The following is a 26,712-nucleotide window of genomic DNA, read 5'->3' on the forward strand; positions in this document are numbered from 1 at the left end:
GAAACTGGATCAGGTAGTTTGATCTTAAAATGGTGGCTGTAGTAGAAATGCAGTTTCGCTTGTAACTTTTGCAAAGTATGTTTAAGATGGTGATTTGTTTTAATTTGGCAAATTGGTAGAAACTCGGTTCTAAATAGGGAATGTAGTTCCTTGAGACATTCCTAGCTTATAAGAACATTAACATTTTGTAGTTATTACATCATGGACCATGACTATTTTTTTGTCTAAATTTGTGTACTTACACTCTGGCCAAAATTATATTCAGTATAAGCCCAGTGAACCTATCTGTTTATGATTGACTTTGAAGCCATGAGTATATGGGATATGTTGCTGCTTTACACACAGAATATTAATAAAGCTAGTGTTCCTTTCATGATAGAAACATAGAAGATAAGAACAGGAGGAGGCCATTCGGCCCTTCGAGTCTGCTCCACCATTCGTCATGATCATGGCTGATGTCCAACTCAATAGCGTAATCCTGCTTTCTCCCTATAACCCTTTCCTCATTTGCCTCAAGTGCTATATCTAGCCTCACCAACCTACTGTGGTAATGAGTCTCATCAATCTATGGGCGAAGAAATGTCTCCTCATCTCTGTCCTAAATGGTGCACCCCGAAAGCTCAGACTGTGACCCCTAGTTCTGAACACACCCACCATCGGGAACATCTTCCCTGCATTCACCCTATCGAGTACTGTTAAAATTTTATAACTCTCTATAACATGACATCCCGAAGGTGCTTTGCAACCAAAGATGTAATTTTGAGGTTTTTGCATAAATAAACATATGATGCTTGTCCCTCCCTATGTACAGTACTAGGCTTCCCTGACAACCTAATGCTTTTTATTTGTATGTTTTTCTTCTGTGACAGAAAATTAAAATACTGCCTTGGGGTTTGCACTGCTGCCACATGGTGCCGAGGACTATCCTGGCCCCGGGTCACTGTCTGTGTGGAGTATACACACTGAGTCTGCGTAGGTCTTGTCCCCACAAACCAAAGATGTGCAGGGTAGGTGGATTGGCCACACTAAATTACTCCTTAATGGGAAAAAAAATTGTGTACTCTAATTTTTTTTTTAATGTGGAAAATGGAAAAAGTGCAGGAGGAAAGATCAGACTAGATTGTGATTTTTAAAAGTGTTTATAAAAGCTGTCTATGTGGAGTTAGCATTCCCATATCTTGCGTTGGTTTCCGCCGGATGCTCCGGTTTCCTCCCACAGTCCAAAGATGTGCAGGTTAGGTGGATTGGCCATGTTAAATTGTCTTTTACTGTCCAACGGTTAGGTGGGGAGTGACAAGAGTTCCAGGCATGGGGCGGGGGAGTGGACCTAGGTGGGGTGCTTTTCCGTTAGGGGGGGGTTCAGTGCACTCGATGGGCCAAATGGCCTCCTTCAGCACTGTAGGGATGATATTAAAAAAAAGTTTGTGCTCGACAAACAGGGACTTACTTTGCATCCAGTCACCTGAGAGGCTGGTATCAATGCTGAATGTGGAGAGGATTTTTCCCCATTCCCTCGCCCATGTGTTCATAACCTTTAGATGAACATAACATTCAGTCATTGAAAAGGAAAATGTATTGGTTGGGTAGTGAAGCCAATGTCAGGTTCAAAGATGCGGATAGATTGAAAGGATAAAGACATGGCTGATTTTGGGCATCAAATCTAAAATATGAAGATAGGCCTTGAAACTAAATTTCTTCCATAGAGGTATTTTTTTTAAAATTGCACAACATATTTTCAGCCTCAAATGGTGAATACAGTGGACAATGGATGTAAGTAGGCTTCATTAACTTTAATGGGTTTTTTTACGCAAGCGAATATCGGCTAAAGACAGACTTCCATGCCATTTCTGGTCAAAATAAATTCATGGTTCTTTGTAAGGATAAATTACGACAGAAGTAACTGGAGGAACTTGTTCAATTTTTGGATAAATTGCTATGCTTGGAATTTTTGGGCCGCTTTAAGTGAAGGTTTTGACCTTGTAGTTGTGCATTGCATATTGAAGGGAATTGGGGGGTGGCACGGCGGTGCAGTGGTTACCACTGCTGCCTCACACTGCCAAGGACCTGGGTTCGATCCCACCCCGGGGTCAATGTCCGTATGGAGTTTGCACATTCTCCCCATCTCTGCATGGGTCTCAGCCCCACAACCCAAACAAAATGTGCAGGTAGGTGGATTGACCACACTAAATTGCCCTTTAGTTGAAACAAAAATAATTGGGTACTCTAAATTTATAAAACAAATATGAAAATTAAATTGATGGGAATAGGCTTGCTGACTTTTTCATTTGCCAAAATTCCAGAGGAGGTGGGAAGAATGCATTGTCCTTGCTTCCTAACTTTTTTCTTTTTAAAATAAATTTAGAGTACCCAATTATTTTTTTCCAATTAGCGTGGCCAATCCACCCACCCTGCATATCTTCGGGTTGTGGGGGTGAAACCTACACAGACTTGGGGAGAATAAGCAAACTCCACACAGACAGTGACCCAGCCCCCCCCCCCCCCCCCAAATAAAACAACAAAATGAGTTGGACTTAATTGCGGTGTATAAAATCATGAGAAGAGATAAGATGGACAAGATTAAATTGTTTCCCTTGACTCTGCTCTTTGACATGATCTAAACGATTGCATCTAGCCACCATTTTCAGGAAGGCACCAAGCAGACACCAGATGCTTCCCTCGTAAGAAATTGAACATCAGAGGATATATGATCTGGGCCATTTCTGTGTCATAATGAGACTGCAGAGTCCAGTGGATAGGTGGCTGAAGTTGCCCTTGATGCAAGGTGTATTGAATCTTGCTTTTCAGATCAAAATTATTGAGAAAATGTTTAGAAAGTGTTCGAAAACTGCGTTGACAAGTCATTAGTGTGTTTTTTAAAAAAAAATAAAAATTTGAGGTTCTGATTCATCATTGAAATATCACAGCACAATTAAATATACTTTGCATGTAGGTCAACCATTTAAATATTCTAAGTCTGAATGATCATGAGGCTGCAGGTTTAGATTTCCAATGAAGAGCTGGTGATCTACGCGTTGCTATGACAAGATATTGAGAGAGAGAGAGAGACCAAACAATTGCAGAGACATTGAAAGTCATATGGAGTGGCTCCTCTACCTCTGCTGTTGTGTAATTGCTGTTATCTCGTCAAGAGCATATTGGTGAACTGGGCAATCAGTTTTAGATGAGGGTTACTCCTGGAAGTTATCCAACTGCAGCCTTCTGATAATTTGAAGTTATTTTCCGCACTAAAAAAATTGGAATTATCCCATAATTTTAATTAAAGAATGTAAATAACACATCGTGGGGGAATTTAGTGCTTATAAAATTCAATAACCAGATCATTTTAAGTAAGAAAGAAAGACTCATTTGTATAGTGCTTTTCATGACTACTGGACGTCTCAAAGTGCTTTACAGCCAATTGAGTCACTTCTAAAGTAAGAAGTGCAAACTTTCACAAATGTTTACAAGAATGTTCCCAGGGCTAGAAAAGTGCAGCTACGAGGAGAGGCTGGAGAGGTTGGGGTTATTTTCCTTGGAATAAAGAAGGTTGAGGGGTGACTTAATTGAGGTGTAAAAAATCATGAGGAGCAGAGAGATAAGATGGACAAGATCAAATTGTTTCCCCTGGTGGAAACTTCTAGAGCCAGGGGACATGGATTCAAGATGCGTGGCAGAAGGCATAGAGGGGACATGAGGAAGAACCTTTTTCTTACGCAAAGGGTAGTGGGAGTCTGGAATTCGCTGCCCCAGTTTGTGGTGGAGGCAGAGACCCTAAATTATTTTATAAAATACCTGGATCTGCAACTTAAGTGCTCTAAGCTACAGGGCTATGGACTGGGTGCAGGAAGGCGAGATTAGAAAGGGCACCTGGATGTCCTCGAGCTGGCATGGACAGGATGTGCCGAATGGCCTCCTGTGCTGTAACTTTTCTATGATACTGTGAAACAGCAATGTTATAATGACCATATAGTCAGGATGGCACGGTGGCACAGTGGTTAGCACTGCTGCCACACAGCGCTGAGGATCCAGGTTCGATCCGGGCCCCAGGTCACTGTCTGTGTGGTGTTTGCACGTTCTCCCCATGTCTGCGTGGGTCTCACCCACAACCTAAAGATGTGCAGGTTAGGTAGTTGGGCCACGCTAAAATTGCACCTTAATTGAAAAAAAAATCATATCTGGGTTTATTTTTGATGATGTAGATAAATATTGACCAGGACACTGGGGAGCATTCCTCTGCTCCACTTTGAAATAATGCAATGGAATTTTTTGCATTCATCTGTGCAGACGATGGGTCTTGCTTTAACATCTCATCCAGAATACGACAGCGCTTCCTCAATACTGCAATGGAGTGTCAGTGTTGATTCTTGCGCTGAAACCCTGGAGTGGGAAGTTGACCCTTGTGGCTCAGAGGTGAGAATGCTACCAGCTTAACATATTTAATTGGAATTCCAGGAGATTTTAGGGTAGAGTTGCAAATTTCTCCATATTTTGTTTACACTATTGCTTCCTAATTGTTGGAATTAGGATTTATTGGTGCTGCAGGTGAAGACATCGTTGGGGGTTTACAAGACCGGATCTAAACATGGCCTAACTAGCCGTAGTTTTGTTAGGAAAACAAAGATACTTTTATATTTGTACGGGTAAACATTAGAAATAAGGTATAGTGGGGCAGCATGGCGATGCTGTGGTTAGCACTGGGACTGCGGCGCTGAGGACCTGGGTTTAAATTACGGCCCTGGGTCACTGTCCATGTGGAGATTGCCCATTCTCCTTGTGTCTGCTTGGGTTTCACCCCCACAACCCCAAAGATGTGCAAGTTAGGTGGATTGGCCACGCTAAATTGCCCCTTCATTGGAAAAATAATAATTGGGTACTCTAAATTTATTTTTTTTAAATAAGGTATAGTTTTAGGTGGGTTTTGTTTCTGTGCCTGAAGGGACCCAGAGCTAGCTTCATGCTGGACAAAGGTGTTTGTATGTGTGGGGGTTGATTTCAGCTCCAACTGGGATTCTATTGTGCTTAGAGAGGGCTACAGTTTGAGAAGTGAGGTGTTGCCTAGCAACAGGGGGCAGCCACTTCCCAAAGAGCAAAACCCTTCTTTGTTCTTTGTTTTTACTGAACGCCACAGCAGTTGGAGACTGGCAGAGAGCATGAAGGCAGCTCTCAAGCTCTGCTCAAAGCAGGGTAAATTGCACAATGTACTATTGTGCAATCCAGAGGAACAACAACGGTTAGTTCTAGAAACCTGCAAATAAAAAAGAAAACTGTTCATAGGCATCCCAGAGGAAGCTGAGAAGGAATTGACTGATACGAGAGCTTTCTAAACTAAATGTAAAGTTTTCAAAAGTAGCCCTGAAGTTTACAATGTCTTACTACCAGCTGCAAAACAAATTTTAATGCAGTTGAGAAGACAGTATTGGCTGGAATCAGAATTTGTGGAGCACTGGAGGTCAGTCGAGACTCCAAAATCCTGGAGTGTATTCGGTGATAAAAGAGGAACGGGAAGCTCTGTTCATGAGTCTTTTGGAAAACGTGGACTGGATTCTGGAAAACAATGTGCTCATGGAAAGCATGACGATGAGGGAAGATTTTAAAGTGTGTTTTGGGGCATTAGAGTTTGGAAACTTGCGTGACAAGTTTCTGGGGGAATTCTGAGGAGGCATCCACAGATGTTCACTTGGGATTTCAAAGCGGAGTGTGTATTTTTTTTTATAAATTTAGATTACCCAATTATTTTTTCCAATTAAGGGGCAATTTAGCGTGTCCAATCCACCTACTCTGCACATTTTTGGGTTGTGGGGGTGAAACCCACGCAGACACGGGGAGAATGTGCAAACTCCACACGGACAGTGACCCAGAGCCGGGATCGAACCTGGGACCTCAGCGCCGTGAGGCGGTTGTGCTAACCACTAGGCCACCGTGCTGCCCGCAGAGTGTGTATTTGACCGCAGCCAATCTGTGTGCCTTAAAAAAAAATGGAATTTGTGTGTCAATGAGACAGTTGTAACTTTGAATCTTTTTTATCATCCGTGTTAATCTTAAAGCCGTGTGATCTTTAAACTTGTTTTATCCATTTTTTTCATGTTTAATAAATGTATTTTTCTTGTTAAAACAAATGAGCAGTCCTATGACTGTTCCTCCACATTTTAGACAAAAAAGTTATGATCTTTTGAGCCAGGGTTCCATTCTGAAATCTTACCGTCCAGTGTAACATCATCTGGGATTGTAACAGTTTGGACATCTCTGTGTTATATTTGGGGCTCAGCAAGATTTAAAGGCATTTAATGCAAATCCGTTCTCATCTATGTTAGTGATTGTGACAACAGAAACTGCCAAATGTTACATTCTGAAATTACTGTGTGACATATTTGTGTAGTGTAATGTCAATTTAATCTTGTGTGTAAAGTATTGTGTAGGGGAGAGTTACTTGCAAGTAAACTTTCATCTATAACAGCAAGGTTTAATTCAGAGATAAGGTAGGCAGATTAGCCTATTCCACTCCAAATGTTGAGCAAAGGCATCACGATTACCTTGTACCAAGATGGTTAATTTATTTTTCTTCGTCAGCTTTGTCAGGATTAAAGTTCCAGCCATCTAATTCTTTGACAAATGACCTCTATTGTACTGATATTTCTATCTAGATTGTACAGAGCAGGCTAGGACAGGATTCTTTGTTCAAGAGAGCTCTACTCTGTTCAGCCACTTAACGTGCTATTTGTGGAATATTCTGCAGAATTTCATAGGATTTTTTTCTGCACAAGACCAATGGCAATTTTTTTTTCAGCATTGTTATTTATGAATCATAGAATCTCTACAGTGCAGAAGAAGGCCATTCGGTTCTTCGCGTCTACACCAACATTCTGAAATAGCACTCTAACTAGGCTCACCCCCTTGCCCTATCCCTGTAACCCCATGCATTGATCATGGCTAATCCGCCTAAATTGCACATTAAAAGGCAATTTAGCATAGCCAATCCACCTAACCTGCACATCTTTGGAGGAAACCGGAGCACCCGGAGGAAACCCACGCGCACACGGGGAGAACATGCACACTCCACTCAGTCATCCAAGGCCAGAATCAAACCCTGGCGCTGAGGCAGCAAGCGGTGCTAACCACTCTGCACCATGCCGCCCATTTCATTGGAAAGTATTCTTGCAGAAAGAAGCCCTTTGAGATTTTTGAGAGAGTGGCTCTGTCTGATGAGATGCAGCAAACATTAATATTTATTAAAGTACATTTACACTTTTAAAAGCTGAATCTCACCAAAAGTTTAAATTATTTCAAAAGAAGTTTACTGTAATTTGTTTTGTGTAGGTGTATAGAATTAGAACAAAGTTTGACAATGGTCCCATTGCTGAAGAAAATGAAAACTATTATCGAGGTACCCCATATGGGAGCTGCAATTTCATCTATGTTAATGGAGATGGTGTTGGGTTGAAAGCATTTGAGGCCTCCCAGTGACAATGAAAGATGAAGCTCAAAAATCTGTGAAAAGTAATGACTTTGCTTATTCCATGAGCAAGAAAGATCAAATGTGATTCACGTTTGTCAAGTAGGTTAACCTAGATACTGCTGTGATGTGTGTATGTCTGTCTTTTAATCACTCCCATCGGGTGTAAATTACACGTATTGTATGGCTGATTAACTGACCATGTTCACTGCATCAGTATGCAAGAACAAAGAAAAGTACAGCACAGGAACAGTCCCTACAAGCCTGTGCCGATCATGATGTCCTAACTTTTTAAAAAAACTTTTGCCCTTACTCAGTCTGTATTCGTCTATTTCCTCCCTATTCATGCCACCCATCCAGATGCATCTTCAATGTTGCTAATATGCCTGCTTCCACCACATCCTCTGCTAGGGGGGTTCCAGGCACCCACCACTCTCTGCGTGAAAATCTTACCCCGCACATCTCCCTTCAACGTTTCCCCTTTCACCTTAAAGCTGAGCCCCCTTGTAATTGGCACTGCCACCCTTGGAAAAAGCCTCTCCCTACATACCCCGCCTATGTCTTTCATAATTTTGTAGACCTCTATCAGGTCTCCCCTCAGCCTCTGTCTTCCCAGTGAAAACAATCCTAGTTTATGTAACCTCTCCTCATAACAAACAACCTCGAACAGGCAACATCCTGGTGAACCTTCTTTGCATTCTCTCCAAAGCTTCCAAGTCCTTCTAATAATGTGGTGACCAGAAATGCACGTAATACTCCAAATGTGGCCTAACCAAGGTGTCTATAGCTGCAACATGAATACCCAACTCCTCAACAAACATGCCATATGCCTCATTAATCACCTTGGCCACCTGTGCTGCCACTTCTAGGGAACTGTGGACCTGCACGCCCAGATCCCTCTGTACATTAATGTTCCTAAGGCTTCTGCCATTTACAGTATAATTTATACCTAGATCTGATCCTCCAAAATGCATCACCTCTCATTTGTCCGGTTTAAACTCCATCTGCCATTTCTGTGCCCACGTCTCCAATTTATCTATGTTCTGTTGTATCCTCTAACAACCCTCGGCACTATTGGCAACTCCGCCAATCTTCGTGTCATCCGCAAACTTACTAATCACACCACCCACAGTTCCCTCCACAGAGGTTGCAGCACTGATCCCTGCGGAATCCCACTAGCTACAGATCTCCATTCTGAAAAACCCACCGCTACTCTGTCTTATCAATTTTCTTTGTCACCTCTTCAAAAAGATCCCAAAATTGATAAGTATGAGCTGCATACTATATTTTACAGATGTTTGAGTTATAAAATTGTGATTAATTTTAAGGTCCTTAGGCTAGTGAGAAGGGGTGAGAAAAAGGATTTTTGCATTTAATCACTTCAATGATACCTATCAATTTATAAGTATATGTTGAGCAGATGCTTGATCAGACCCTTGCTGATGATCACTGCCTCAGCTTGCATGAAGGGCCAGTTTGAACATAGGAACATATGAATTGGGAGCAGGAGTAGGCTATTCGGTCCCTCGAGCCTGCTCCCCCATTCATTATAATCTTTATTAGTGTCACTTCAAGTGTCATTAAGATCATGTCTGATCTGATTGTAGCCTCAACTCCACATTCCATCTACCTCCAGACACCTTTGACTCCTTTGTTAGTTCAAAAATCTATCTATCTCTGTCAAAATATTCAATGATTCTGCGTTCACCACTTTCCGGGGAAGAGAGTTCCAAAGATTCATGACCTTCTGAGAGAAAAGCTTTCTCCTCATCTTCGTCCTAAATGGACGACCCCTCATTGTCTCCTAGGTCTAGTCCCTGCTGGAACGGGAAACATCCTTTCCACCATCCACCCTGTCAAGTCCCCTCAGGACCATGTATGTTTCAATTAGATCACCTCTCATTCTTAACACTAATGGATACAGACTCAGCCTCGACAACCTTTCATCATAAGGTAACTGCCCGATCTAGGTATCGGTCGAGTGAACCGTCTCAGAACTGCTTCTCGCACAATTAAAGGGATCAGGGGTTATGGGGAGAAGGCTGGAGAATGGAGGTGAGAAAAACATCAGCCATGATTGAATGGTAGAGCAGATTGGATGGTTATCTTGTGTCTAAAGGTCTTATTTATACCCTTCCTTACATAAGGAGACCAAAGTACATAGTCCAGCTGTGGCCTCACCAACACCCTGTACAACAATAACATTCTTGTCGTTCCAAATGCACCACGTGAACTTAGTAGTTTAGATATTTGTGTTTGCATAACATCCTTGTCCAGTTGATAAGGCAATTGAAGAGATAACAGATATCTTAATGTTTTACGTAATACCAGTCATTCAGGCCGAGGTCTGAATATTATTCTGGGGTCGGGCTCTTATCTGATGCTGAATGAAGTGCCATCCTGAGACCAATGCTGTAATTGAGCCAAATGTGCTCATGAAATAAGTTGTTTGAGAGATGTTATGTGAAATCATGGTGGAAGAGTGGTTGGGGAGAACAGAGGCGCTTGCCATAACATGCCACCACCTCCTCACCCAGAAAAATATATCGGTGTGCAGTCAGTTCCAACTCCATCTTTCTTTATTTGAGCAGGGATCAAGACCCTCCTATTGATGGCACTACCAAAATCCCTCACCCTCCGATATTGAAGCACATTTCAAAGTTGGGTGCATCTCCAAAAGAATCCATAAGCCATTAATTACGGAGAAATATTTTTCAAAGTGCTTTATGTTTGTGTTTCAGGGGGATACACAAACAGCACGGTAGCACAGTGGTTAGCAAACCTGTTCTGGTGTTTCAAAGTAGTAGTGGAGTTCCTCAAACGTAACCCAAAGCTTCGCAGGATACAGCATTCCAAACCTCACCTTTTTGTAGAGGGCTGCCTTTACCTTGATGAATCCTGGACGCCTCTTGGCCAGCTCTGTTCCCGAGTCCTGGTAAATGCGCACCTCGCAGTTCTCCCACCTGCTGCTCCTCTCCGCCTTGGCCCATCGCAGCACACGTTCCCTGTCAGCAAGCCGGTGAAAGCGGACCACCAAGGCCCTCAGTCAGTCGCCCTTCCTGGACTTCCTTGCGGGGGCTCTATGCGCCCCATCCAACTCCAGGGGTCGAGGGAAGGCCTCCGGTCCCATCAGCGCCTCTAGCATACCCGTCACGTATGCACCCACATCCGACCCCTCAGGGAGGCCAACAATCCTCAAATTCTGCCTCTTGGCTCTGTTCCCCAGCTCTTCAAGCTGCTCCTGCATCCTCCTCTGTCGGGCGTTCAGCTCCTCCACCTTGTGCTCCAGCTCCGTTACCGTGTCCGCCTGGCTGGAGAGCTTTGCCTCGACCTCCCTGAGCGCCTTCTCTTGGACTGCCTGTGTCTCGACCATTCGGTCCATTACCGCTCATCGGGTCCAGCGTGTCCCTCCTCAGTTCGGTGAAGCAATTCCTGAAGAACTCCATCTGTTGCTCCCTTGGCCAGTGAGCCTCCGCTCCCTGGTCCCTGCCGTCCGCTATGCTTCGCAGCCCGGTCTGGGGTTCCCGCTGCTCCCGCTTCGATCCTTGCCGCTCCACTCAACCACTTCTGGTCCAGCTGTCCATACCCCGGAGGGGAAACCTCTTCCCTATCGTCTCCTCCACCGATTCAGGTCGCCAGGTCCCGAAAAAGTCAGTTGAAAAAGGTCCGTTTGCCCATCACGGGCGGGAGCGATCTGACCTGCGACCTGCTTCCCCGAGTGCGCCACCGGAAGTCCTAAGACACATGTTTTTACGTAACAGAAATACATATTGTCATTCCTTTCCCCATTTTCCCCCCCTCCTGACCCCAAAAACGAAAATCCACAGTAATAGACTGGTTTGGATCCTCCAACAGATTGTTAATATTGTCGCTTTTTCAGGGAAATGGAGGAACAAATGGGGAATGGTAACATTTTGTTGGTGCGGCTACTAATGGAGTGGTTTCCAGGAGGGAAAAAAAAAGAGGCCAGAGTTGTGACTCTTCTCAAAATACAGGTTTTTTAAAAATCTGGAATTCCATGAAATAGAAACCAGGTATTGACTCATTCGGCTGCTACTTCAATGACCCTGACGGACTATTGGCTTCGTAGTGCACTCCAGTGGCTGCTGTGAATTTTGTAATACAAATACAATAAATATCCGTGATTTTTAGTGAAGAATATTGCCCAAGAGGCACAACTCAATCTCTCAAAATCAGTTACAGAATGATTAAAGGAAGCCTACAGCCAATCAGCAAATAAGGCAGTCTTTAAAAATAACAAACTACTGAGTTAATTGTTAAGTAACAGCAAAGACTGGAATTGCAGGACAGCAACGGGCGTGTGCTGCTTGCAAAAGTCGGAAAAATTGACCTCTTTGTCCATTTTCTCTTTTTGGCGGGGTGGGGTTCCTCATGCTTTTTATCATTTCTGTGGCCGAAATGTTGCATGGCCTGTTTTTGTCCCTGGAAATATAAACTTTGCTGTGTTCTGTATCCGAAGTTCAGGCATTATTCATTCTGCCTTTCTCTCTCTCCCCTTAGGTTGTAAAGAAACACACCATGAATGTGGGCACTGCTCACAGTGAAGTGAATCCAAATACCCGGGTTATGAACAGCCGAGGGATCTGGCTGTCTTATATCCTGGGGATCGGTTTGCTTCACATCATTCTCCTGAGCATCCCATTCTTCAGTGTGCCGGTGGTATGGACACTCACTAACGTAATTCACAATATGGTAAGGCTGGTTGATATGTCAAAACAGATCATTGAAAAAATATGCATAATAGGTTTCCGACTGTTTTGAATACTGTATTTAGCATACAATGGGGTTATTCCTCTGTCTCTTTCTCCACCCCCACCCCCCTCTTATTTTACTTGCATTATGATTTCACCATAATTAATACCTGTCGGTTGCCATAAAGTTAAATTTAAAAAAAATATAAATTTAGAGTACCCAATTCATTTTTTCCAATTAAGGGGCAATTTAGCATGGTCAATCCACCTAGCCTGCACATCTTTGGGTTTTGGGGGCGAAACCCACGCAGACACAGGGAGAATGTGCAAACTCCGCACGAACAGTGACCCAGAGGCGGGATCGAACCTGGGACCTCAGCGCCGTGAGGCCGCAGTGCTAACCCACTGCGCCACCGTGCTGCCCTTAAAGTTAAGTTTTAAAAGGCAGTGATATGAGCACAGTGAAGCATGAAGGTAGAATGCTTTAAAATCAGCCTGGACTTCCCAGGAAATCCTGAGCCTCCCAGGAAATCCTGAGCCTGTATGCAATAGCAGAGGCTACTCCGCTTTGTTTTTCTCTCTTCCTTATGTTGAGGCACCTGATTGGTGAGGTTACTGAGTTCTGCTCAGATGATGAAATAGTGTGTGTCTTGTATCCAATGAGTACTCAATTGAGTTCTGTGCACCGTACTTAAGGACGGTTAATGGCCTTCAAGAGGCTGCAGCGCATATTTGGCGGAATTATACCAGAGCTAAAAGTGTTATGTTATGAGGACAGGTTGCATATTCTGAGTTTGCAGAACCCTTGACTATAGGAGATTAAGGGTAATCTAGTTCAGGTCTTTAAGATGCTTAAAGGCTTTGCTTGGGTGGATAGAGAGGGACCATTTCCTGTGGATGGCAAATCCAAAACATGGGGACTTAACCTCAAAATTGAGCTGTGATGTTCATGGGTGATGTCAGGAAAGACTTCTTCACACACACAGGGTGGAAACTGGAACTCTGTTGCTCCCAAAAACATTGATGCAATTTCAAAATTGATACTGATGGGCCTTTTGTTAGATAAAAGTATTTAAGGTAGGTATATGGAGTTCAAATACAAATCCACTTTAATCTACTCGAGCGGCGGAACAGGCTGATATGGCTGAGTGACCTACTTCTATAATAAAAGCAATTACTGCGGATTCTGTTCCTATGTTTCTATTCCATCTGAAATAGCTGAGCTGACTAGCCCAGCTTTTGTTAATATGCACAAGATGGTCACTTGTAAGGGCAGCACGGTGGCGCAGTGGGTTAGCCCTGCTGCCTCACGGCCCCAGGCTCGATCGCGGCTCTGGGTCACTGTCCGTGTGGAGTTTGCACATTCTCCCCGTGTTTGTGTGGGTTTCGCCCCCACAACCCAAAGATGTGCAGGGTAGGTGGATTGGCCACACTAAATTGCCCCTTAATTGGAAAAAATGAATTGGGTACTCTAAAGTAAAAAAAAGATGGTCACTTGTATATCTACTGAGTTATTGCCCTCATTGCTTAATACTGGTCAGCTTCTTATTTGCGCACTAATTCCACCCCTCCGCAACTTAAACAAAGATTGAGTAGAAGAGGTCATAAATCCTGAAATGTTTCAACTTCATTATTTAGACTACCACTTGAATCAGGGGAACTAACGAGCACAGCAGCCATTGCCACTGTGATGTTCAATGGAACTTGCAGTAAAATAACTTTTAAAATGTAAAATAACATTAACTGTCTCTGATCTGTTCTGTGAATGCATCATTTTTAAAAATAAGTTTAGAGTACCCAATTATTTTAGTTTTCCAATTAAGGGGCAATTTAGCGCAGCCAATCCACCTAGCCTGCACATGTTTTTGGTTGTGGGGGTGAGACCCACACAAGCACGGGGAGAATGTGCAAATCCACACGGACAGTGACCCGGTCTGGGATCGTACGTGGAACCTCAGTGCCGTGAGGCAGCAGTGCTAACCACTGCACCACCACCCTATGTGAATGTATCATCTTGTCCCAATTTCAAAAATCTGGCGTTAAATGTAAACATTTTTGTAACAGTAATCTATAATTTTCATTGGCTTGTATGTAACTAGCCACCTGTTTTTTGTTATTCCTCCAGGATTTCTTTTATCTTGAATTTGTGAAAGATCCGGTGCTATTTAAATGCCATTTTATTCTTGCTCATTCATGGGCTTTAAATCCCTGCATGTTTGTTCTTTTCATTTACACCTCTTTGTACTGTGCCCATGTTGACCCAAGGATATTGCACCTGGAGTGTTTGGATGCCAAGGTGTTGAAATGTTTGGCCGCTCGTGCCTCTCCCTTTTGTGCTGAACAAAGGTGCTTATTTTGCACAGCAATTCTTCTCTCCCACTGGCATTGTGAGAATGGCTCTCCGTTTTGAATTTAAAAATGTACTCTTCTGGCAGTGAATTTTTGACAGTCATATTTCCTGACTCTTCAATCTTCTCTCAACATTTGTGGCCTTTATTGGTGATCAAAATCTGCACGAAAACAGTTTATCAGTGAAATTTAACATCTAAGCAATTCTCTAGGCTCACTGATGAAGATCAGCTTCAAAGGAGAAGGCCATCCTTCGTGGTCTGATTTACTTTCGGAAATTCATGTTTGGCATGTGTCTAATGATATGGATTCTCATCTCTTTTTATCCGTTCAAGGGATGTGGACTTCTCTCTAGCTATGCCGGCATCCTTTGCCTCTCCCTAATTGTCCTTGAGAAGGAGGTGGTGAGTTGCCTTCTTGAACCACTGTGGTCCACGTGGTGTAGATACATCTGCAATGCTGTTAGTAAGAGAGTTCCAGGATTTTGACCCAGTGACAGTGAAGGAATGGGTGATATATTTCCAATGGCTAGTGATTTGGAGAACTTCCAGGTGGTGGTGTTCCCATGCACCTGCTGATCCTGGAACTGGGATGATTGACCTCCAACAACCATAACCATCTTCCTTTGTGCTAGGTATGACTCCAACCAGCGGAGAGTTTTCCCCTCATTCGCAGTGGCTCCAGTTTTGCTAGGGCTCCTTGATGCCACACACGGTTAAGTGCGGCATTGATATCAAGGGCAGTCACTCTCGATTCAGCTCTGGAAGTCTATGGGAAGCTTTTTCCTACTGTCACATCAATTTACTTGGACTTTGATACAGTCTCTATTTTGTTTTTTATGTTCTGGTTCACATTAACTGCACTGGGCTGGTTTAGCACACTGGGCTAAATAGCTGGGGTTTTTTAAAATAAAATTTAGATTACCCAATTATTTTTTCCAATTAAGGGGCAATTTAGTGTGGCCAATCCACCTACTCTGCACATCTTTGGGTTGTGGGGGTGAAACCCACGCAGACACGGGGAGAATGTGCAAACCCCACACGGACAATGACCCAGAGCCGGGATCGAACCTGGGACCTCAGGGCCATGAGGCAGTTGTGCTAACCACTAGGCCACCGTGCTGCCCTGATAGCTGGTTTTTAAAGCAGACCAAGGCAGGCCAGCAGCACGGTTCAATTCCCGTACCAGCCTCCCCGAACAGTCGCCAGAATGTGGCAACTAGGGGCTTTTCACAGTAGCTTCATTTGAAGCCTACTTGTGACAATAAGCGATTTTCATTTCATTTCATTACAATGTTAAGCAGCAGTGTCGTAAACATTTTTACATTCATGAACCTCTTGATCAAATTGTGCAAAAATTATATTTTAGCAGAGCCAACTTTCAGCTTTCAGTGAGTTAATTGTCTAAACTTGCAAAACCACGGATATTTTGCCCCTCTACGATATGGAACCAAGTAAATGTCGTCAGCTTTTTAACTGGGCAGAATAATGGGTAGCACTGTTGCTTCACAGCGCCAGGGTCCCTGGTTCGATTCCTGGCTTGGGTCACTGTCTGTGCGGAGTCTGCATGTTCTCCCCATGTCTGGATGGGTTTCCTCCCGGTGCTCCGGTTTCCTACCACAAGTCCGGAAAGGCGTGCTGTTAGGTAATTCTGAATTCTCTCTCTGTGTACCCGAACAGGCTGGAATGCGGCAACTAGGGGCTTTTCACTGTAACTTCATTGCAGTGTTAATAATGTAAGCCTACTTGTGATAATAAAGATTATTATTATTATATGCTAAATTACTTCAGCTAAAGCTGGGTAGTTCATTGGGTTGCTACACTTCTGGAACTAAATATATATTCTCAATTCCTTTCTTCCTTTTTCATATATTTTTGGACCATGTTTTTAATTATCTCCTAATACTACTCCGTGGCAGTGGTGCTTTCACATGTCTAGAATGCATTACAAAGAAGGTGAATTTGTCTATTTAGAAAGAAGGTGACAGATGCAATGCCAACGTTAGAAGAAGGATAGAGATGGCCAGGAGTAATTTTGTGAAGATAAAAGATGTGTTAACATCAAAAAACCCAAGTTTGCAACAAGGAGATGCAACACTCCATCCACTTTCCTGTTTGCGTTTATGGAAGAAAATAGAGGCCGTTGAAATGTAGGTGCTGAGATTTTTGCCAAAAATGCCATATACAGACCAACAGACAAATGAAGAGGTACTTAAAATAGCAAGAGCAAAAAATGTTAAAAGTGACATTGCTAAAAGAAAACATCAGTATTTTGACCATTTGATCAGAGCTGAAAAACTGCAGAGATCTCTTCTTGAGGACACAGTGTAACGAGATGTGGACCTCAGCATGGTTGGATGATGCATTCATAGAGCAATTACATTTTAACACACTTCCCCAAATCTGTTCAATCTGAACTCCAACTTCGTTCCAATCCACTGTAATAAATTTGAACTCTTACTAGGAGGTCATGTGGTGGAAGTTCCACACTTCTCCAGTAGGAGACGCTCAGGTTCTCTTTAAGCATAAAAGTGGATGCTACTCGGTTGTATTTGTCTCTTCTGCTGAACCCTGGATTTCTCAATGGTGATACGCTGCTGAAAGTGTTGTGTTCTGATTCAGAAAACAAACATCACTCAGTGTGATTACCACATGGTTACCTATCTGGAGCCAAATGTAGTAATTCGATGATCATAGAAGAAATAGCCCTTTATTTTCTTTGAAGTCTCTTAAATGTGAACAATGTAGACAAGGTCTGTTTGAAGTTTTGGCTCAAGTTGGGTTTTTATAATAAGACTTAAGCGCAACTCTTATGCGCATTTTCTGAGCACAAAACATGCTGCACAGAGATCCTGTTTGGAAATGCTCTGGTTGTTATATTGTTCACAAGAGCCAATATTTTTTGATGGGAAAGCCTGTTTATCATATGTTATATTCTAGACTCGTTTTACACGTGCTATTTCATTTATCATCTGTCTATACTCCGTATATAACTCTCAACTTGATGATAATTGAGTAGAAATTATTGCCCAGTCCCCTCCAATTTATTTCCCAATCATGACATTTGGAAATTACTTTCGAAGAAGATTTTTTAGTGAGAAATTGCTTCTAGTGGCTTTTTAAACTTCACCTTTGTCATTGCAATTTCATGTTCAATTACGGACTGGTTTGTCAAGTTAATTACCAGGGACCATTGAGTAACAGTTAGATTGAGACATTTGCTTAAGATTTTTCAATCACGTTGTTTCAGAAGATTTGGTGTCATGTGATCACTGAAATTGCACCAATTAAATACACTGTCTTCTTCCAGCGCAGGATAATTGCTGATAGGTGTCTGCCCGTGCGCACTGGTCCACGCAGACATCCAATGATATGCACGTAGCAGCTTGCCTAGCTCACTGCCAACTAATTTTGCTTTGGAACTTGGTTATTGTAATGGGATCCCACACATCACTTAGTCGACAGGTTGTTTGGAATACCTACCTCACCGGCATTTTATTAACACTTGTACAACATGTTACACTACAGCGGATTGGCGAATGGGCAAAACCCTGCCGTAAAACGCCTGCATGTTCAAATCTCTTCAGTTTAAGAAGGATCAATGAATTAGTGGCATTGCAGAACTAATTGACAGCCACTTTATTTTGACACGTAGAACATAGAACATAGAACAGTACAGCACAGAACAGGCCCTTCGGCCCTCGATGTTGTGCCGAACAATGATCACCCTACTTTAAACCCACGTAACCCGTATACCCGTAACCCAACAATCCCCCCATTAACCTTACACTACGGGCAATTTAGCATGGCCAATCCACCTAACCCGCACATCTTTGGACTGTGGGAGGAAACCGGAGCACCCGGAGGAAACCCACGCACACACAGGGAGGACGTGCAGACTCCACACAGACAGTGACCCAGTCAGTGGTACATAATTCTTGAAAGTAAATCAGGCTGGGTTCACATCACACATTGCCCCCTGTAAAGGTGGTGGGAGTGCATGTACGGCTTTGGCAGCGTACTAGGCAATTCCTGGAACATGGAGCCAAATAGATGAAGTGCAATAAGAGTAAATGAGCTGATAAGCTATGGCGAGGTGAAGGCTGTAATGGAGATTGTGTCCCTCAAAGAATGTGGTCAAGTGGGTGCTTTTTAGTGATGGATGTGGGGAAATGGATGGCTTTCACATTGCATTCATGAAAGTGCGTGCACAATGAAGTGCTCCTTGACCAAGATAGAATTTGTGTGTTTGCAGAATATGCACAAAAGTATATACTAAATGTGAAGTCAGGATGTTGAAAGGATAATCAATTACTCAAATGTTTGAGTACAAATAGATTTCTTTGAAAATCCACTTGGTGGTCTGGTGAGTTAAAGTACTGCCTAGTGTACTGTTCATAGACTGAAAGAGCTTGGGTTCAAATGGATGTGTAATTCAGACCACCCCACCCTGCGAGAGGACATGGATGCATTGGGAGAATTTGAAGAAAAATAACAAGAATTGCTCTATGACTTGATGATGTATTTTAGGAAGAGACTCAAGAAAATGATGAGTTTAACTATTGATATGTTCTGGATCTTCAGACTGGTGAGAGATATGGACAATGTGAACGTATGCCAGCTAGTTAATTTACAATGTTAGGATCCAGGTTTAGAACCCAACAATTTGCAATTTGTAAAACTGAGGAAAGGTGCCTGCAGGAGTGATCACAGTAAGAAGTATTACAACACCAGGTTAAAGTCCAACAGGTTTGTTTCAAACACTAACTTTTGGAGCACTGCTCCTTCCTCGGGTGCTCCAAAAGCTAGTGTTTGAAACAAACCTGTTGGACTTTAACCTGGTGTTGTAACACTTCTTACTGTGCTCACCCCAGTCCAACGCCGGCATCTCCACGTGCAGGAGTGATAATAGTGACCCACAAGATATCGTTTAAATTTTAATACAAACACAGAATTAACCACATTTGCAACAAAGAAATAGTGTTACAGATAGCAGTTACAACCGTTCTTAAGTAAAAGGAAAAACTTCAACTTACTCCTGACACCTGCCACTATATAGTCCAATTAAGCAAACCAGTAACATTCAAATACCACTTCTAAACAAAGTTAACAAGCAGGCTTTGATTTTCCTGTGCAGAACCCTTGGAGAGAACCTTTCAGGAGCACACTAACTTCTTGGCAGAATAAAATCCTATAGCATCTTGAAACTATAGGCAGACCTGGCTCCTCTCAATTACATAATCTGCACCCAAAGCACTATGTATTCTTCTGTCATCTCTCACAAGATGTCCCATGGCTGGTTAGACAGGACCCAATACAATATCTACACCTCGGGGACCTCCAGACCAAAATAATATTCCATTAGCCCCTATCTGCAAACAAGTAACTGCTTTTCAAATCTATCAGCAAACACTCTCCCTGTAAAATCAAGGATTACCTCAGTTTTATAACCCTTTAAGCACAGCTTTAGCAGGCATATTGGCTGTATGCATCTTAAACCCAGGTTTTTAATAACGTTGCTGCAACAAATATTAAATATAACAATTTTATACATTCATCACAACAGCTACTTCATATGTTTTGCTCCCTTTAATGTAGACATTTGTACAATGAATTAAAGAATGCAAGGGGAAAAATGGATGCTGAGCCAAAGGAGGAGAGATTTTTTTACCAAAAGTAGGTTTAAGATGCGTCTTAAAAGGAAAAGAGGCGATGGAAAAATCTAGTGAGGGGATTCCAGAACTTGTTGCTTGACAGATTATAGTGGGGTGAAGGGATGGGGGGATGCATAAAGGGCCAGGGTCAGAGTTTACGCGAGGGTTTGTACAGCCGCAGGAGGTCACAGAAATAGGGGTGAAGCCATGAAAGGATTTGAACACTTAAGCTGAGAACATCAAATTTGAGTTTTAGGAGACCGATCAAAAGACCAACAGTGGAGGAGTAGAATCTTGGAATTTACAGTGCAGAAGGGGGCCATTCGGCCCATCGAACCTGCATCGGCCCTTGGAGTGAACACTCCACCCCATCCCCGTAACCTAGTAACCCCATCTAACCTTTTTGGACACTTGAGGGGCAATTTAGCATGGCCAATCCACCTAACCTGCACTTCTTTGAACTGTGGGAGGAAACCGGAGCACCCGGAGGAAACCCACACAGACACAGGGAGAAAGTGCAAACTCCACACACAGTGACCCAAAGCCAGAATTGAATCCGGGTCCCTGGAGCTGTGAGGCAGCAATGCTAACCACTGTGCCACCATGCCGCCTATTGGATAGGATTGGAACGGGGAAGCAGAATTATAAATAAACTGGGTTACGACTGGAAGGATGGGAAACTACAGAGTATTGCCAGTCTGGAGGTAACACTCTGCAGGGTCAGGTTTGTCTAGCCTTTCGTGGTCCAATGGCCTGCAGATACTCTCTAGTCTTGTAAATGGTGAATAATCATCTGGGTGGAATACCAAGTTGCCACTAGCACTTGAACTGTACCCCAGTATAAACCTCTGTCTTCCTGAGATGAGAGAGGTTTCCTAAATGAGTATTTATGTAGGAATTAGGTTAGCTGCATTTCAAAATATAAGATCATAAGCAGCAGGAGCAGGCAATTCAGCCCATAAAATCATTTGCTGATCCAAATATGGCCTTAACACCACTTTTCTGCCTGACCCCCCACAACTCTTGTCAACATAAATCTGGCTAACTCGGCCGTGAATATATTTAATATCAAATATGCTGATTGATCCAATGAAGATTGTTTTTCAATCTTTTGTAATTTTGTGATAGAGTATTCATGGCATTATTTTTTTTAATCTAAGAGGCCTCACACCGTCCAAAGTTCTAGACAGAATAATGAGCCATGAGCATCCATAACTTTATTAAAAACGTGAAAGCTGTCGAAGTCAACAGACTTGGGAAGCATTTTATGATTGGTACTGGATATTTTCTGAACTGAAACACTATCTTGTATAATGGTGCCTGCTGTCTCGAGATAGGTTCAGTATTTACTGATCCCTGGATTGAAGGAATGTACCACTATTGGCATGTTTACAGGATTGATTGCCTGTGTAACTCTCTTCCCTTCTCTCTCCAGGGAATGTACATATTCCTGCACACTGTAAAGGGAACACCGTTTGAAACTCCAGACCAAGGAAAGGCTCGGCTGTTGACACACTGGGAGCAGATGGATTATGGAGTGCAGTTTACAGCCTCACGCAAATTCCTCACAATCACACCTATTATCTTGTGAGTCTGAGAAGTAACTATTGAAGACTGAGTCGGCCCAAGGAGCGGTGACCAATCTGTCACTTGTGAATTTATCTTCCTTTAAACATAGACTTTGTAATGCATCATCCCTGAAAAATAATAGGTATCTTCCCTTCTTTTGCATGAGTTCCAAGGTTCGATATACAAATCTTCTATGATCCTGAGCTGTAAACTCCAGAAAGCTACCAACTTCTGGTACAGCCAAAGTACCATTGGTATTCTGACAGTTTGCTTCACACGCTGTTATCAAGCCAAAAGTGTTGAGGATGGGTTTTGCAAATTGGCCGGGATTCCCTTTGTGGGTCGTTACCTTTTGAAACCAGGAACTCCCTTGTCAAGGTACACGGTGACCTTTTCATCCCAATAGCCTCCAAGATCAAATGACCTGACAGTGCAATGCTGCCTGGTATTCAAGGTGGTGAGCCATTGGCAGAATTTTATCACCCGCAGCAACGCACCCTGACATAACCCCCTGCCTTCAAGAGAAATATGGGGGGGGTAAAAGGTTTGAGAAGGATGTTCCATTTTTGGCTGTGCTAGTGACATGTTTAAATGTTTGTACAAAATTCAAAACAGAAGCAAGTAATTTATGAAAAATGTAAAGCCTGTATGAGTTGTCAATAGTTTGAATCTTTACGGTGTTAAAAAATCCAAAAATCTGTAAATAGATTTTGGCTTTGTTGTGAAAATGCTGCTGAGTTTTCAGGAAGGTTTTGATGCTTTATTTTGTCTTTTCTCATTTCAAAACCAGGTATTTTCTTACCAGTTTTTACACAAAGTACGACAAGTTACATTTTGTTATAAATACAATTTCGCTGATGAGTGTCCTCATCCCAAAGCTGCCTCAACTTCATGGAGTCAGAATCTTTGGCATCAACAAGTACTGAATGCAACATGACGAGAGTGAAAGAAAACGCTTTTGGGACAAACATCAGCAGCAAGGACACATCATGTTCAGATATTAGGACTTCTACCCTGCACCCTATAATCTCTTATCATGGACTTTTTACTATGAGTAGTATCTTTGTGAATGAAGCAGCTCATGTTGGTTGCTCAGGTATCACATTAAATATTTGCAGTGCTCGGAATAGAAAGCCTGCTTTTTCGTTTACTGCCTGTAGATCCTATTCTCCTTGACAATATTTTCGATGCCTTGATTGCCATATTAAGTGAGGAGACTTTGGTATTGTAGACATTTTAGTTGGTACAGTGTGCAAATGTTGCTGTCTATTGTGACCAAACGGATGTAAAAGTATAACATGTAAATACTGCAATGGAAGTAGATTTATGAAGGGATGCTGTTTAATATTTGCGGAAGATTTGTTTTCAGTGTCACAATGGACGCAGTTGCTGAAGGCCATAATATCAGTACATTTATGTGCATGCTCCAATATGGCAGGATTAGGTGTCCTTCACTATACCGAGGTACTTGGAAGCATGGTCTATATGGCTTAGTAGCTCTTTAAAGAAACAGTGCTGGTCTTACTGTGCATTTTAATTACTATCTTTTGCTGATAATTTTATTTATTGTGTTTTCTTTTTCTCAATCTCCTATACGTTCAGTGTTGTGTGTGGAAAAATTCATTTGGGAGAATGTAAACACTAGTGAGGATGTGTTTTGAAGCACAACTTGTGAATGTTTGATTTTTTTTAAAATAAAAAGGTGTTTTTGGGTTTTTTTTAAAAAGCATATAAAGTGTTAAATAACATAGATCCTGTGTGTTAAACAAGGACAGTGATTGAGGCTGGATGCTTAAATTTGTCTACCCAGGACCTGTTTGTATGGAATCTCAGAACGTAATTATTTTTTTAACATTCAAAAACAAATCAGGATGTGTTAGTTGTTGGGATACTGCAAAACATCAGCAATCATGCAATTTTCCTGTAAGCTTGCCATGTTGCTTAACTTTTCTGTTCTTTTTTAACAAAAATGTAATTTTGGTTGTCTGGACCTGGTCTGTTTTCCTGTCGGAATACATTGTGATCTGACCAGCTGAAGAAATGTGTACGAATTCATCTGATTTTTTTTTTCCCTGGATGGTAGCAATGTATCTGACTTCTTTTGTATTCTTTGATATTCCTGCTGCATACTTGAAGTACGGGCTCGTACAGCTGGTCCTGCTTGCAGTCTGCTCGGACTACAAAAATCATAGCACTGTGAATCATGATTTTAAGCAATAACATATCAAGACATGTACCGTAGCAAGGTATTGAAGCTATGCCTGGGTGGCGAGGCAATGGCTGGTACATAGTGGGTTCGACTGCTGAACTTATTTTGGGAATTGGGCTTTGAAGTCAGTTCTTGGTGGGAGGAAAGAGCTGACGTTAAATTTTGACATCTTAGCCCAGCGCCCAACATTGTAAAACAGCTGGATTTTGGCAAATTCTGTCAAGACCATAAAGTTAGACGATCTGGGAAATGCTATTGTAATGGAGCAGTTGGGGCTAAGACACATTGCTGTGACTTCAGTGAACATCTGATTTGTGCAATCCCTGATATAGGAAGTGTCCGATGCTGGTGCAGGATGCTTCGGGAGATGTGAAGTATTATTTTCCCCAATGGTTTTAGACAAAGAAGTTGTCAGCCAATCAATCAATTGGTTCAGCGTGTTTCGAGAACGATTACTTGAGTCATATGAATCAGGAAGGACGAAGAGGACAGGGACTTGTCCTGTTTTTAATTCCTGTTGTGTTATCTCACTTTAGCTAAGGCAGTGGTAGAGACCCATGATTGGATTAATTGTCTCTAGTATACGGAGAAGAACATCAGTCTATTTGTAAGCATAGTTAACAACTATCCTCTTTTGGAGATGTGCTTGTGAGCATATTGAACAAGAAGATTATTGAACTCTGCTAAAATTTCCCCTTAATGACTGAACAAGTCACTCTGAGGGCTCACACGTTTATAATGAGCAACAAAAACAGGAATTGATTGAAATAATGCATTGTCCTGAATAGTGGCCACCTGGCGTGAGGAAAGGTACACGAGCGAGAGTTTTATGGTTTTGGTGGAATAAGAGAGTGGAAAGGTGGCAAAGAGAGGAAAGAATGAGAGAGAAATTAAACCAATTTCCATTCCCATCTTTAATTCCCTGCTGAGGTACACATGCAAATATGTTACTACTTTTCAATTAGACCTTCAAAATGTTGAAAAATCCTGATCATCTGAAGAAATTTGCCATTTATTTGTCTTTTAAAAAGTTATCCTTGCACTGGGAAGAATATCCTGAGGTGTTTTGGGTCAAGAGCCAACATGGAATTGTCTACCAGTATAAGCGAATGAGAAGAGTACTCTATTATTGGCAATAATTGAAAGTTTACACATTTTTAAATCTTGGAATTTAATCAGAATCCTCTCTCTTGCACTATTACTCAATTGTAGAAGAAATGCTAAAGTTGCACTTTTTAAAAATGTTTACAAACACACCAGTTTTCTGCGGTGGAAAGGAAAGTTGGAGGTAAACGATTGGACTCCAGACTTGCATTAAAAGTCCAGTGCAAAATTGAACAACTTTCTGCAAGTCAATTGTAATTAAAAATGAAACATTACTTATCAAACAAGTTAACCCTTGCAGCAGTTAACCCTGTCACTTTTGGCCCGAACAGCAGTACAGATTAAGAGTGCAAGCCTCTGATTACTTTGGACTATTGCTGAAGTCTGTCTGTTGAACTTTACTCGCAAAATGCTACAGGCATTAGTTTTGTGTCAAGTTGTTCAAAATCAGTGTAAGGGTGAAACAGTGAAAAGGTTGACCTGCTGTAATCAGGAATTGTTAAACATTTTAAAATATTGCTTTACTATACTAATCCGATGCCTTGTACAAGATGATTAAAGCCTTGAATTTATACATTTTTTGAATGCTGGTAAATTAAGAAATCATGGAAGGCTGTTTTTATAGTGTTTTGATGGGTTCTGGATTGTCAAAAATTAGCAAACCTTTGTGGTGAAGTACAGTATATATTTTTTTGTTTAACTTACAAGTTCCACTTTCAGTATCTTAACTAAATAGTAATGGGTGACTGGTTGATGCTGCTGCAGTACCAGTGCTGCCCCCAAAGTAGCAAATGTGGAAATTGGTGGGGTGTAAGTTCAGGGTCAGACACCTGCACTATTTTCTATAGTGGCTGTAAGAGGTACGAATACCAAAACTATTTTGGTGGAATCCGAATTAAATATGTGCCAGGTCGGGCCTTTTGAATTTTATACCACTCTATCAGTTGTGATATGAACCATTGAAGAATACTTTACTTTGAGTTGGGGGCTAGTGTGCTTGTGTATTTGAACATCTTGTAAATAAGTTAATTTAGCATCTGGTTGCAAAAGGGTCCTGTAAGCCAACTGCCCTTCTGCACGCAGATGTCTTTCATCTAGATCTTTGTAAGAAAGTGTGAATAATATTTTTATTACTCCTTTGTACAGTATTCTGATATTTAATAAAGGCCAGTATTCATGTAAACTTGTGTAGTCTCTTTTGTTCTTGCGTTACAAAGCCAGTTGAATACCTGTCACATTCGCTGGATCTTTTTATGGGGAGAGTGGGTGTAAGATTGAAGATATCTTATTGGTCCCCAATTTTCTTCCAACATTTTTTAAAAAAAATTTAGATTACCCAATTATTTTTTCCAATTAAGGGGCAATTTAGCGTGGCCAATCCATCTACTCTGCACATTTTTGGGTTGTGGGGGCGAAACCCACGCAGACACGGGGAGAATGTGCAAACTCCACACGGACAGTGACCCAGAGCCGGGATCGAACCTGGGACCTCAGCGCCGTGAGGCAGCTGTGCTAACCACTAGGCCACCGTGCTGCCCTTCTTCCAACATACATGTCCAAAGCAGACTTAAATATAAGTGAGTGGTCTGCGTGGGTTTCGCCCCCACAACCCAAAAATGTGCAAAGTCGGTGGATTGGCCACGCTAAATTGCCCCTTAATTGGAAA

The 26,712-nt window shown here is 42.1% G+C and overlaps 1 protein-coding gene across 1 annotated transcript in view; it reads left to right on the forward strand.

Annotated features, from left to right (window-relative positions):
• Nucleotides 1-26,229, forward strand: part of LOC119953963 (ORM1-like protein 3) — a 46,766-nt gene extending 20,537 nt beyond the window's left edge. Inside the window, exons 2-4 of the mRNA XM_038778687.1 lie at nt 11,972-12,163; nt 21,600-21,751; nt 22,524-26,229. Of these exons, the coding sequence (XP_038634615.1) occupies nt 11,990-12,163; nt 21,600-21,751; nt 22,524-22,659 (462 nt within the window). The 5' untranslated portion in view covers nt 11,972-11,989 and the 3' untranslated portion in view covers nt 22,660-26,229. The remainder of the gene's footprint in view (nt 1-11,971; nt 12,164-21,599; nt 21,752-22,523) is intronic.
• Nucleotides 26,230-26,712: the final 483 nt, after the last annotated feature.

The sequence above is a fragment of the Scyliorhinus canicula genome, chromosome 19 (assembly GCF_902713615.1).
Source record: "Scyliorhinus canicula chromosome 19, sScyCan1.1, whole genome shotgun sequence".
Taxonomy (NCBI): domain Eukaryota; kingdom Metazoa; phylum Chordata; class Chondrichthyes; order Carcharhiniformes; family Scyliorhinidae; genus Scyliorhinus; species Scyliorhinus canicula.